Consider the following 13,933-nt stretch of genomic DNA (forward strand, 5'->3'; position numbering starts at 1 on the left):
TGCTCCAGTTTAGGTAGAGGCAAGTCTGTGCAGGTGGCACAGTTGCTGATATCAAGTGGGAGCTGCCTGCAGGCTACTCTATTACCATCAATCACCTCAGTCTATCCAGCTGCCACTAGATATGCGCAAAACAACTCAGGCTTGAAGGGTAAACTGTATGGGCAGCACAGCATAGGCCTGCACCTACACTCACTGTTTTGTGGATCACTGACTCCTCCGTGTACAAGGTCTTCCAGTGAGGATCGTTAGGCCAGTCTATCAGTTTCCATACCCAGACTTTTCTACAAAGAACTGCTGTATTACAACTATTATTATTCTGCACATGCAGAAAAGAGAATTTTCTTAGTTTCTTATAATGACCCAATTAATTACTTAAATAAATGTAAAGAAAAACCCTCAATATTTAATTGCAGTCTTTCTAGAATAAAAGGAAGGATGTTACAAAAAAAGAATCTGAGTTGTCAGGCAAGCTGTAGGCTAGGTAAATCTTACAATGTAAATGAAACATCTAATGCAACACTCTTTATAGCTAGATCCCACACTCCTTACAAAAGCATATGCAGTGATGCAGAAAACCTCTTGGCACAGATGATAAGGCAGGAATATGACTGAATTCCATCTCTCCTAATTGCTGGAAGGTACGAGGAGACCTAAGAATAAGGCAACCAGGCAATTAAAAACTGGGTGAGATAGAATGAGAATGTAAGGTTGAATTTTTCAGGAGAGAATGCTACGGCATGGATCAGGCCTCAGGTAGCAAACTCTCTTACACAGAGCTCCACCCCTGAGCAGAGGCACACAGAGGAGAGCTGACTTGTCTTTCAAAGAGATTGAAGGAAAAGCTTAAGCAATGCCACTTTCTCTGAACACTCAGAACTAATCATCCACTTTTCACAGAACATTACAGAATGGAATATTTTGGGTTTGGGTTTTTCTGAGAAGTCAGATTTACTGAGATTCTGATGTGGAGAAAAGATATTTGCAAAGCTAGCTATCTCAGAAGCTTCACTGAAGAGCTAGTTATCTTCCTTCTTTACTTATATGGACTTCTTGCTTCAGTGCTCTTAAGTGTCTCTTGAAAGTCCTCCTCATTTGTGATTGAATAGATAATTGCCATTAGTGCAACATGAGGTTGACATTCATAAAACTGGCAGAAGACGCTTGAATATTTATAGACTGCAGTCATTTCAGATAAACATAACATTCATTTTCATTCATTTTCACACTTTTGGCAGCTCTGAATTTATTTACTCTATCTCTTCTTTTACTGGATTGTTTGTGGTGCACAGACCACAGAAAATACCACAAATCTAAGTTTGGCACCTGAGAAACTCTACTGAGAAAAGAAATCTCCATCAGTAAGAGCAAATGAACAAATTGCTCAGTGAGCAAAGTGACTTTATTAGTCACTCTAAACCTTGCAAGTTTGCACAACTAAATTCCATCTCTGGAAGATATCTGCAAAAATAGTACAATATGATGACTCTTTTCTGTATTTATGAGATGCAACAATACCTTCTCCCACTTACTACCTAAAAATAACTTCCTGATGTGCATTACAGGCTGTAAGGATTTAGTTCGTCTTTATGTTGTATCAGTATTCAGATGAACTGCCTCATAGATAATATCAATTATGTTACTGTGCCTGCAAAAGCCAACCTGTGCTACATAGTAAGAATAAATAGTTCTAGTGGAGTTACTGAAGGCAAATAGGAAATCATACAGTCTTATAATACAGCTCTAAGTAAGTCTCTTTCAGATACAGTTGGAGTACTCTCTCTGTGCCAAGTAATGGTGTTCAGTGTTAGGATCAAACACTTGAATTGCATGTGAAAAAGCCTTGACAGTAGAACTTGAAGTGAAGTAGAATACAAGTAATTGGTATAAAGTTTTTTAAAAATTGACCAGAAACTATTTGTCAGGAAACAAAAAGCTGTCACTTCATAAATCCGTAGCACCACACATCACTTACCTCTTATGTGTATGTGATCAAGACTGAAGTTCTAAATAACTATTCCTAAAACATATAGGAAAAAAAATTGAAAAAAATCTCAGTTCCTCCATTGTAATGACAACAATAATTTATTACCAGTAGTAGCAATATAGTTCTAATTCTCATGTAAATTATTTTGATCTAGCCTAGTCCTTCTCCCTGCTGTGATGGTGAAAATTGCTTTGATTCAAAGAGATTGAAATGCACTGTTGTGCTGCACAGGGAGTAGTTTTATGACTACCACATGCCATGTACTTATTGCCTGAACAAACAGAAGAGACATTTTCAGATCTGCCAACCCAGCTCCTTTCATCAACATAAGATTCAGACTCAAAATGCAGTCTTTAACAGTAAAAGCTCTGTTCTCAATATTAAATTTTTTTTGAGTTTGTTCCATGTTTCTTGCAGTCTACAAACACATATGCCTCATAGCTGACTTCCACAATTGCTTCCCTTCCAACTTCAATTACAGCCCATAGTGTCATTACAGCTCTGAAGTCAACCTCAGCTATGATTTCTCTCTCCAACTCTCCCTTGTGGTCACACTTCCCAAAGGACCAGCTCTCACTAAATGTTTCCCAGCATAGAAGTAAATGAGGCTGTCAGCCTACCAGGAGCCTGTTCTCATCTGCCAGTCACAGTCATAGGGAAAGCATTCTTCTTAGGCATTATCTTAATTTTTGTCTGAGTGAAAGCTGAAGCTGTAGCTATTAGCATGAATCCCAAAGCTGGGAGTTGGCAGTCCTTTCCAATTAACATAGCAGGCCCTACTACAGGTGGGAACTGCCAGGGACTCATTTCACCTGCCAGTGCCTGTGCCTGATGAAGTTATGTAAATCTGTGTCTTTCAAACTTAATTTGCCTGTAGGTATAAAGTGAACAGGTGGATTGTTCCCTTCTCCACCACTGCCTCTTTCAAAGGACACTCAAGCCCAGCTGCCTTTGCTTTTCTTCTGTGGCCATAGAGCTAAAGAGAGAGACGCAGTGGAGGAGAAGCAATAGGGTTGAAGCTGTACAGTTTGGCAAATATCTACACTGTGAAAGAAAGATAGCCCAGCTTAAAATGCTGAGGAGTCTGACAATCCCTGGAGCTGGTTCTGCATGGACCAAGCTACCTCCAGAATTAGCATAGCAATACTCGTACACTGCTGTGTACTCATGCCAATAACTTCTGCTTAATTGGCTCGACTGCAGCATTACAGAAACACTGAAAGGACTGATAACCTAAGCTGGTAAGCGTGCCACGTTCTGCAAATTACTGCAAATTTACCTACTAGCTCCAGTGCATTGAAAGCTGCCCACCTTTACTCAGCATGTCTTCCTGAGTTGATACTAGCAGCTTTCCACCTCTTTCCTTGTTAGGCAAGGTTTATAAGAGCTTAGTGTGCTTTTAATCTTGGGTCCCAGCCTTGAGAAAAATAGGCATGGCTAGCAGCACAGAAATAGATTAATAGTTCATGAACTGTTCTCTTAATGGCCTTTGGAATTGCCTCCAGAAATCCTTAATTTCTGTTGTGGTTCACACACTGCTTACTTTCCATTACAGCCTCCTTTGATGTAGGTCCCTTCAGTCAGACAGAATAATATCAGTTAAGTCAAATGTGAGACATTCACTATTAATACTATATTATAAAAATATCTCCATTATCCACGTGGACTATTAGTGTTAGGGCATGTCTACACAAGGGCACTACTATGGAATTAGTTAGGTGCGAATTTGAAACTTTTTCATACAACTCCCTGAACAATATCTGGCTATTATATAAAGCGCATATCAGAACGAGTGAATTAAGCAAACCCTCACCATAGTGCTCAGTCTGTGTTAAAAGTGGCTATAAGAAGAACTAGCCCTACATTATTCATCCTGCCCTGCCAAAACCCAGGTGCTGTAGTTCAGGCCAACTGAACCAGGCACTGGCATAGCTTAGCAGGGATGAAGACTTTCTGTTACAAAGTGTGAGGAACTAACTTGCAAGCAGTGCTACCTGCAACAATGACCATCCTTTTAACTAAAATGTAGACTACATTTCAGCCATCTAAACCTAAAAAAACCAAAAAAACTAAGAAAGATCCTTTTGTCCAATTGTTAAGATCAGAAAAATAAAGAGCGCAACTTTGCGACTTGAAAAACAGACAAAATATTGGTGCTCAAAACCTACCTGTTTTAGTCTCAAGCCAAGTCACCTCCTAAATACTATACAGGTAAAAAAATTACAGCCATGCTCAAAACAGCTCATAGTAGGAGTTTAAACATAATAATAAAGACCTGCTGAATAATTTTAAACCTCTTTCACACACACAGGTAGGAAAGGATTTTCTATTCTTGTTTTTAAGAGATTCAGAGATGGAATCATACTGCATATAAAAATCATTATCCTGGATCCCTTAGGGAAAATGGGAGGAATATATTTGCATCACGCTCATTCTTCTGGCCTCAAAAACTTTTTGCACTCTCCATTATTGTTGTCATACTGAAGAAACTTGTTTTATCACTGACAAGCATTTCTTCAGCAAAACTAGACCATTAATACTAATTGTAAATACTCACGTTATGACAGCTTCTAAAAGCTTAGCAAGAAAAGCTCATCAGCTTCTCTCACTGCTTCCTAAACCTCTGTAGATTTATGGCAATTTATATCAGCAAGGCATCTGCCATATATACTTTTATTTCCTGCTGTAGAAATATTAAACGACAGTTCAGAGCCTTTAGAAGCTCCTAGTTAGTTGGTAATCCCTGGACAACCGTCTGACCTTCTGCAGCTCCCAGACTTGCATTCAGCTCTTACAGCAACAGCTTTGCTATGTGTTTCTCCACATGAATTCTCACTGTTAGCACACCGGACTGATAAAAGCAAGGAAGACAGCCCGTGAAACAGTTGACCTAGCTACTGATGTCAGCCCAGAAAGTAATTTAGAGTAAAAAAAACTCTGGAAGAATAGCACAACATCAGAAAAATCTCTTAACTGAGGGCAAATTACTACCGCCTACCCATGGCAACTTCAGGTATTCTCACCTCCTTGTTTGCATCTCTCCCATCTGTTTCCTCTATTTTTGCATGCCCACATCACAAGTACATGTTAATTTCTTTTCTCTCATCTGCCCTTTCCCTCTCTCTCAGTGCCTTGCAGATTTGCCATGGGCACAGAGAGTCTGCAGACACTCTCCTCTTCAATGGACAGACCCTAGAGGGAATTCAGGATAAGAAAGGAAATTAATTAGAAGTTTCACTCAGCCAGGAAGGGTTCAAGTGTACAACAGCCAGAGGCAAATCACTGTTTTGAGTGGGTTGTCAAAACATGCAAGTCAGTGTACCTGTTTATTCAGCATCTCCTTACTCTGCATCTGTCCCATTCCTCCAGGGATGCTACACCATAAATATTCACTAAGTATTCATTCTTTTTAGTAAATTGGATCTTTCTCAATTTTTTTTCCACCATCACTTCAACTACTGGATCAGATCATGCTCCAAATGTGTAGCAGAATTCTCACAAACAGAAAGGAAGACAGAAGCTCTTCTCAACAAACATCAGCATCTAACGCTTAAAAGGTACAGTGAGTGTCTGCAGCTATTCTGGTTTACTGTGCAAAGGCATGTAGGGCACCATCACCACCACAGTGCTCTGATGACGTGGCTGGAAATGGGATTAACAGCAGTGTGTGTGCCTCCCTCCCTTACACTCTGTCCCTTGACTGTAGCATTCTGACAGTCTGCTTTTGTGTGTGCTATCCTGGACTTAGACTTCTGAATGCAATGTAATGTAATCATACCACGTGATTGGATCAGAATGTTATTAGCTCTGTCCCTGCAATGTTGCTTTTGCCAGTCTGGTCAATTCATAGAATCATAGAATCATAGAATTGTCAGGGTTGGAAGGGGCCTTAAAGATCATCTAGTTCCACCACCCCTGCCATGGGCAGGATTCACACACAGGCTTTAAAAGGGAACAAAGCAGCAAATCGGTTGCAGACCACATGTGAACAGTATCACACACGGCTGAGAAGTTACATATTTTAGAAGAGTAACATTTTGTTATTTGCTTCTGAATGTAAGAAATATCAATAATTTTGTGCTTTTACTTTAAAGAAGTAGGACAATAATAGGAGCATTAAGACAACCATTAAGGATATAAAAAAATTTTATCACCTCAGCCTAAATGCTGACAAAGCCTCATAGGAAGAGTGGGATGGATCGTGAAGGGAGTGGGTATATGTTGTTGCTAATACAAGTTTGCTGTGCCAGCTCAAGTTTCTCAGTCTCTTTAGATGGTTTTTGCAGAGGCAATGAGGTGAAGTCGCATCCTGGATTGCAAAGCAAGGAATCTGGGATATCAGTTCTTAGCCATATAACTAGAAAGCTATATAACTAGAATTTAAACACTCTTTGAAGAGCTTACCAGAATACCTTTTCAAATATGAAGACAAGCTTCAAAAATAGACAAAGACAAGCTTCAAACAAACCAACAAATTCACTCTAATACAAGCTTCCACAAAAAGCATTTGAAGGTACTTCAAGTGTGATCCCATGACTGTTTAAGTTACTCCAAACGGTATAGCTACAGTAAACTGTGGATACACTTTACAGTTAGTTGTGCTGGCAGTACTGCATTGCAGAATTAAGACTTTCATCCTTGAGCTCTTTTCTAAACAAGCACATAACTCCTGCTTGCTAATTATGAAAAGAGACCCTGACCAGCTGAATATAGCTCATGTTGGGAGTTTGTCCGTGAGAATGAACAGATAAGAGGCTTCTTGTACACAAGATGTGCATGGGAGTGAATGGGAGAGTATGATCAAAGTAGACCTGGGAAAGTCTGTTCTTCCTGTGTGATAAGAGTGTGATTGGAGGAATACATGAGCTGGTAACAATCCTGGCTGCATAGTCTGGTCTCTTGTTTGTAACCCACAAATAGTGCTTCTTGCTAAGAAGTATAAATATGTGTGTCTGCCTGCAATAAAGCGAATTCCATTTTCCACCATCTCGGAGTTTGTGCGTGCTTCTCCACAGTAAACATGTCTGGTATTTTATTGAGCCAGCACTGAGACTTTAATCACCAGAAAGCTAACCCGAAGAATAGCTTTGTGTGGGATCAGATCCTGGAAATGGACCACCATGGGATGAGCTGAATGACAAGAGTTTTAAGAAGTAGGGTACAGGAAGAGACAGCACTGGAAGGTGACAGCAGCAACAAGAATGGTTTTAAACACATCAAGGAATCAGAGCCAAAATTAATTGGGCCAAATGGACAGAAACCCGAACTGCTGCTCTGCCGCTAGAGTAAAAAGAAGGAATTTTCCTTCTGTGCCCAGAAGACTTAAAAAATGCTTGCTAGCTTTAACAGCTGTAATTGTGTGGAAGGTTTACATTTTCTTCCAAGACTAAGTCCTAATTTCAAAGCAGATCAAGATCCCTCATACATAAACCAAACATAAATCCTGATTTCTTAGCCTGGCATCAGTCAGAAGGAGCCAGGTCTACTCAGTCTAGCCCTACATAAAATTCACATGGAGAACCATCTTCCCAGAGTCCCTGCAAAAAGTAAAGATTTTATTTTTTCTCAAGAATCATGCCCTAAAGAAATCCCTGCAGTAGCATCCTTCAATCTGAGTCAAAAGTGTTTAATGGCAATCCTCAAAAAGAACAATACAAAAATGAGGAGGATCTATATACACCAAAATGAGGATTTTTCCTGGTGATAGTTTGTCTCATAAACCATGTCAGGCATGGTGAATGCAAAGGCCTGAAGATAAGCAAAAAAAAAAAAAAACCCCTCTGAAATGCATCCTTGTAGTTTTCAGGTAGGCTTGTGGGTAGACCAAGAACTAACCCACAGAAAGCAGTCACTGAAGAAAAAATCTGAGTTAAGAAACAGATGTGTACAAAGAAGCTTGTTAAAACAAATACGGAAAACATGCAGCACATACAAATCACTGGAAGCCTTTGGTAAGTTCCTCTGAAGACCAAGGATAATCAGAATTTAATACAGAATGGCAAGTGGACTATAAATACCTTCCCTTCTTTCATGTATATTCTATAGCCTAGGGCATTGTAGGCAGATGTGGATGTGAAATGCAATTCCTATTCCTCATCAAGTTTGAACAAATATCAGAAATAAAAATTTATCAACCAGCTGTCATTTTTTGCCATCATATCCATCAGCTGTTAACCTTGGGAGTGGCACCTTTCCCCACAAGGAAAGTAGGACTTTCTCCACCTTGGTGTACTGCTGCAGGGAATACTGTATATAACTAGTGTAAAAATATGAGTCTTACTTAAGAAAATATTTATTTAAGAGACTTTGCTGTCACATCAACAGATGTCAGATCCTCCCTAAACTGTGAGTTGACTTTAAGGTGTACTGCATCAGATACCAAGCTCTCCTTCATTCAATTTGAAAGTCAGAATTAATATAGTAATCTGTTTCTTTCTCTCACCATTGTTGGGACATCTTGTGATTGCTGCTAATATAAAACATGCTCCTTCCTATTACCTTGATCTCTCCCTGCCTGGCTTTTTCTGATTTACACACAGACTGGATGTGTACTAGACACGTTCACAGTAATTAGTACACGAGGTGCCCTGATAGGATTCCGAATCTCACCAGACACAAATAATCCATCCACAAGTATCATGTGTAATGCTCCATTTTAAGTTGATATTTCTCTGACATATAAACCTCATGTTTACTTTCTAGTAAAATTTCCACATCTGATTAATATTTGTCTAATACACATGCTATAACCAAGAATGTTCTTTGAGGCTATCTCTCATTGTTCTTTCTCAACTGGAATAAAAAAATAAGTGCAATATATTTAAGAGACACTAGAGGGAATCAAATACCTCTCAACAACTCTGTCTAATAATAAGACTTGCAGTAAGTTAAAAACAAAAAATCCTTAACATGATGTAGAAAATACCAGTTATACTTTCTGTATGTAAACATGCCAAACAAATTATTAATTTACAGCATGGCTTTGCTGTTTCTTTTTCACTGGCACTCTGCATGCTCTTAGGCTCCAGGCTGCTCCCTCTAGGCATTCCCTTGGTGATGCTGAGAACCTGGGAACTTTCACAGTTGTAACACTTGACAGTAATCTCATGAAACATTCAGACAGTACGATAACTTGCTGATATACAGTGTAAATATGGCTGGTGAATATGTTCGTGTGTTTTCTTCCATATTTGCTCTTTGTTACACAGTTGCATTGGTAATTTCTAGTCCGGACATCACTTTTGTTGTTATATTTTTCAGGATCCCTCACACTAGTGAAGTTAGCAGGATGTCCAGTTCATTTCCTCTGTGTATTTCTTTACCAGCATTACATAAAGAACTCACTTTCACCCAGAGCACAGAAGTAAGTCAGATGCAAATACGGTCAGAAAAACTGGTTTATATTCCTGCTCTGAGTGGAACTGATCAGGCACAGGGCTGCTTCTGGGAACTTCAAAAAGCTCTGGTCATGTGACTGACTTTCCCTTAAATTCCCCTTTCCCCTCTCCCAACTTCTTATTCTACTGCCCACATTTGCTCCCGAACAAACAGTTGCTTACCCTTTGACACTGTTCCCAGTTTTGCTGACTTTATATCCTCGTTTGGTTTTTATGATACAGGTGCCCTCATACCTTGTACCCTGGCCATCAATTCTGTTAAATCAGTACCACTTTATTTTGCCCACAAAGTGCTGCTGTTTCTCATCTTGCTGTCTTTTTGGAAGCAGTGGAAATCAGGGTTAAGCATCTGCACATATGCCTTAACACATCTCTTTATCTTCACTCTCCAAGCAAATGGGGTAACAAAAAACAACAAAACCAAGAAACATTTGATATACAAAATAAGCTGATGGTCGGTAATACAATGCCAAAAATAGCTTATTATGTTAAGTGCAAGGGAGAAAAGCCTTGATATAAAGCTTGATTGCAACAACATTTCAATTTACCAGTTTAAATACAAGACTTGCATTAAAATATTTCTTGAAATACATCTCCTGCTCTCTAAGGTGATTTTTTAAAAATTTATACACACGTATCCAGTTGTAACACTTGACAGTAGTCTCATGAAGCATTCAAAGAGTATAATTTGATAAGTACACACTGCAGATACGAGTGGTTAATGTCTATATGATTTCTTCCTTCAAGGGTTTATAACATTATGTTGAGTACTAGCCTCAAACAGGTGACCAGCCACCTGATACAGTACAATACCCACAAGCCCTTCCCCCAAGTCCCACAGTCTATGCTTCCAGTGTTCACTGGATCCAGATGGTGTTGCCTCTTTCTGGTCTGCGAGACTCCACTGTCAGTTCTCCAAAAGTGGAGAAAAACTGCTCCATTTCCTTCTGCAACATATCATTCCTCTTCTCTGCGTCTTCCTTGGCCCGTTCTGCATTACGCATTTTGATTTCTACCATTGTGAATTTCTTCCGCTCTTGATCCAGTTCTTCATGCAGGGCCATCATTTCCGTCTCCAGAGTGAGATTTCTCTGCTCCAAGCTACAAAAATGAATAAAAACAGACAGCTCCTGAGTAGCACTCTTCACTCAGTCAAGCAGAAGTGCACACCACCAACAAATTCATACATGTGTCTTTTCATTTACAAGCTTAGACTGGATTTTAGAGAGGTGTTTCTACAAACCATGGCTTCATCAGTGAACCGTTCCCATAGGGGAATCTTTTCAGTAGCTCATTTAGAAAATGTCTAATAACAACCACCAGCAGGATAAACAGTAGCAAACAGTTCCATCTAATTCTGCAGGAACAGGCTAAGTATTCCTTTCACTTCTGGAAGTGCTGACACTCAGCTCCCATTGTAGTTGCACTGGTATCACTTACAAGGTCAGAATAATGCCCTGAATGCCTTTGTTTCAGTGCTAATATCTTTTCTCCAGCTGACTACTGACAATTAAAAAAACCCCCACAACATACAATCAACATGGTTTTTGTCTAAAAAACTGACCCTATTTCAGATCTAGCTTTCCAATGGAAAGCATTAGAAATCCTAGTGGCACTAAATACACCATGTATATTAAACATTATAAGAAGTGCTCTACTACATGCATACTACACTGAAAATAGTGACGTGGGGGAAAGTCTGTAATATTCTGTACACTGCACTTTCACTTGGAAGCTGCTGTTGCCAGTAGCTCTCACATGTTGTGATCCAGCTACAACTGGTCCAAAGGTACCAATACCAACAGCAGCTGTGCAACAGAGATAAGAAGACAAGTCCTGAAGAGCTTTACTATAGAACTTTAATACAAAGAGAGTGCATTCAGCTCTGCACTGTTGTGTGCACTAGAATCATAAAATCACAGAATGTTTTCAGTTGGAAGGAGCCTTAAAGATCACGTAGTTCCAATCCCCTGCCATGGGTAAGGACACCTTCCACTAGATGAGGTTGCCCCATTCAACCTGACCTTGAACACCTCCAGGGAAAAAGCTTCCATAACTTCTAGTTATGCTAAGCCCAGACTTTGAGGTTATTCACTGATCATTATGGGTATCCATCCTAGCAACCTCGTGAGAAAAGTCCACACTACCTGTAGTCAAAGAAACAGCTCTCCCTTGCCTTCTTTAACATGTCCAAGCTTTGAAGGAAAGACTCAGGCAAAGCAGGAGCCTGGAGATAGAGCAGAAGTAGCTCCCAGACGCAGCACTGTCTCAAGAGGAACAAGTACTCTGGAAAGGAGTTCCAACTGTCTCCCAGCCCCAAAACCTACAGGTGGAACAAGCCACAGCACTGCTTTCACTGAAAGGTGATGCCCAACTGCCCTTCTCAGTCTCTGAAGAACATGTATCAACTAATAAAATACAGTGTGAGAGCCTACTGAATTTTGTTAATTACATCCTACAGAAACTCACAAGGCTCTGGTTTTACTTTTTATGCCAATAGGATAGTGTGTCACACCCATGGCAAGCGATTGCTCCAAAAGAAACCGCTTTGTAAGAACGTATCACAAAAGCAACATCACAGTATGTCAACACTAAGAGATGGGAAAATCAGTGGCACCCAGTGACTGCAGCTAGTGTAAACTGCTAGGAAGTCCCAAGAGGGAGAACTTCTTGGATTTACTCTGCAAAAGGCAGTCAGATGGTAGAGTCAAACTGTCTTACCTTTTTATCCTTGTCTCATACTCTAGTTTTTGCTTGGCCATCTCTTGCTTCAAGCTGGACACCAGGCTGTGCAAAGCACTGTGATTGTTGGTACTGTTGGCCACAAATGTTTCACTGTTATCGCTGCTGCTTGTGGCTTGGCTGCTGTGGGCCCCCACACTCCTTCTGTCATTTTTGTGCTCATAGTCACCTGGATTAGAAAGTTCTTCGTGTGGTGGTCCATCCAGCACAGAGTCTTCGAAGTTACCCGCATAGAAGTCCTGCTCAGGGCAGGTGGTGGTGGATGAACGACAGGAGTTGGAGTGCTCAGGGAGAGATATTTCACAGGAGGACGTTGACCAGGTGGCACTGTCCACACTCTGTTTGTCATCAGAGTTCACCATAGTGAACTGCTGGTGGACATTGTCATAGGTGGAAAGCCTGTTGTGCTGGCCTGACTCGCTCACTGATTCCTTCTGTTTGTTGTCCCTCAGAGTGACGTAGCCATTGGGCACCCAGCCCGGGGTCCGGCTGTTGAGGGTGTTGCTGTGCCCGTCTGCACTGGAAACACCCATCCGTACACCTCCATTCTGCACGCTGTGTGTGCCCATCTTAGTCACCGGGCCTTTCAGGGATGACGTCCTCCTGGTTTGCAGGGCACAGGTTGGTAAGGTCTGGCTCTTCTCAGGGCCCTCTGCAGAGCTGCTGAAGGACCCATTGGTGACTATGCCACTGCCTTTATTAAAAGCAGGATTTTTTTTCACCATGAGTGGTGGACTTCTTGTGACATCCAGTTTCTGGATGCTGTTCCTGGGGCTATTTGTCTTGCTGCCTGGCAAAGCAGGTGGAGACTTATTGTCCACGCTTTCTCTTTGGGGAGACTCAGGTTTGTCCCAAGAGCAGCGCCTCACTGCTGTCTCCTTGGTGTTGTTATTCTCTTTGTTCTGTAGCTGCCCTGCAATAGCTTTCTTTGGCATTTCATTGTTGTTGTTGCATACCTCAGGTCCCATCTGAGGGTCTGCATCCCTGGGAAACAACTCTTCATGTTTGCTAATCATCACTGACATTAGCTGTTGGACTACTACTGTACCTGAAAGGAGACATCAAACACATGGTCATTAATGGCCTGTTCTGTTTAGGGCATAAATATACTTTATCCAAGAGATTCCACAAAACCTTAGTAAACATTCAGCTTATAGAAACATTTATGCAATGCATCCATCTGTGTAACATCCTGAACGCTTAACACACCTGAAGTTCCTCTGGCTACCCAGGCCAGATGAGCACCACCTCTTGCTTCCATCATGCCAAGCCAGTACGCCTCACAGATACCATAAGAACAGGATCTTCTCTTAAGAAGCTGTTACTGTGACACTAACTGTATCCCAGGAAGACCACAGATGGAGATGAGTAGCAAAGGTTAAGATCACTGTAAGTGACGTGTTTCAGCTCAATGCGGCCATCATTTTTAAAACTTAAGTCTCATGTTGGCACAACACGTATATTTAGTAGTTCAGTAGAAAATGGGCAGGTAAGGCATCTGCATTGGTGGAACATGGATATTTTAGTCTTCTGGAGCAAAATAGAGCAGTAATATGATGGAATTAATTTGACTGCCTTTAATCACTCTGTAGTGAGGCTATAACCAGGAAACTACGCCACGTTATAGCACAGTATGGAACTAATGCAGGACCACAGTCTGCTACTTGCTGCAATAAATGGCTACATTTCCTCTTAAAGAACAACCCTTTGGTGTACATGCCACATGACTGCCATTTACACACTCACATTTATAACTGGACTTGGCATAATAAAGATATGCAACTCTACTTCATTAAGCATGCGCAGGGAC

General features: G+C 40.8%; 1 protein-coding gene across 1 annotated transcript; it reads right to left on the reverse strand.

The window, feature by feature from the left end:
* Positions 1-9,741: 9,741 nt before the first annotated feature.
* On the reverse strand, positions 9,742-13,175 carry ARHGAP24 (Rho GTPase activating protein 24; the record flags this gene model as incomplete). Its single annotated transcript, XM_009875563.1, has 2 exons — positions 9,742-10,482; positions 12,103-13,175. Coding segments are annotated over 2 exons (1,317 nt in total), but the record flags the coding sequence as incomplete, so codon positions are not given.
* Positions 13,176-13,933: the final 758 nt, after the last annotated feature.

The sequence above is a fragment of the Apaloderma vittatum genome, unplaced genomic scaffold (assembly GCF_000703405.1).
Source record: "Apaloderma vittatum isolate BGI_N311 unplaced genomic scaffold, ASM70340v1 scaffold15078, whole genome shotgun sequence".
Taxonomy (NCBI): Eukaryota; Metazoa; Chordata; class Aves; order Trogoniformes; family Trogonidae; genus Apaloderma; species Apaloderma vittatum.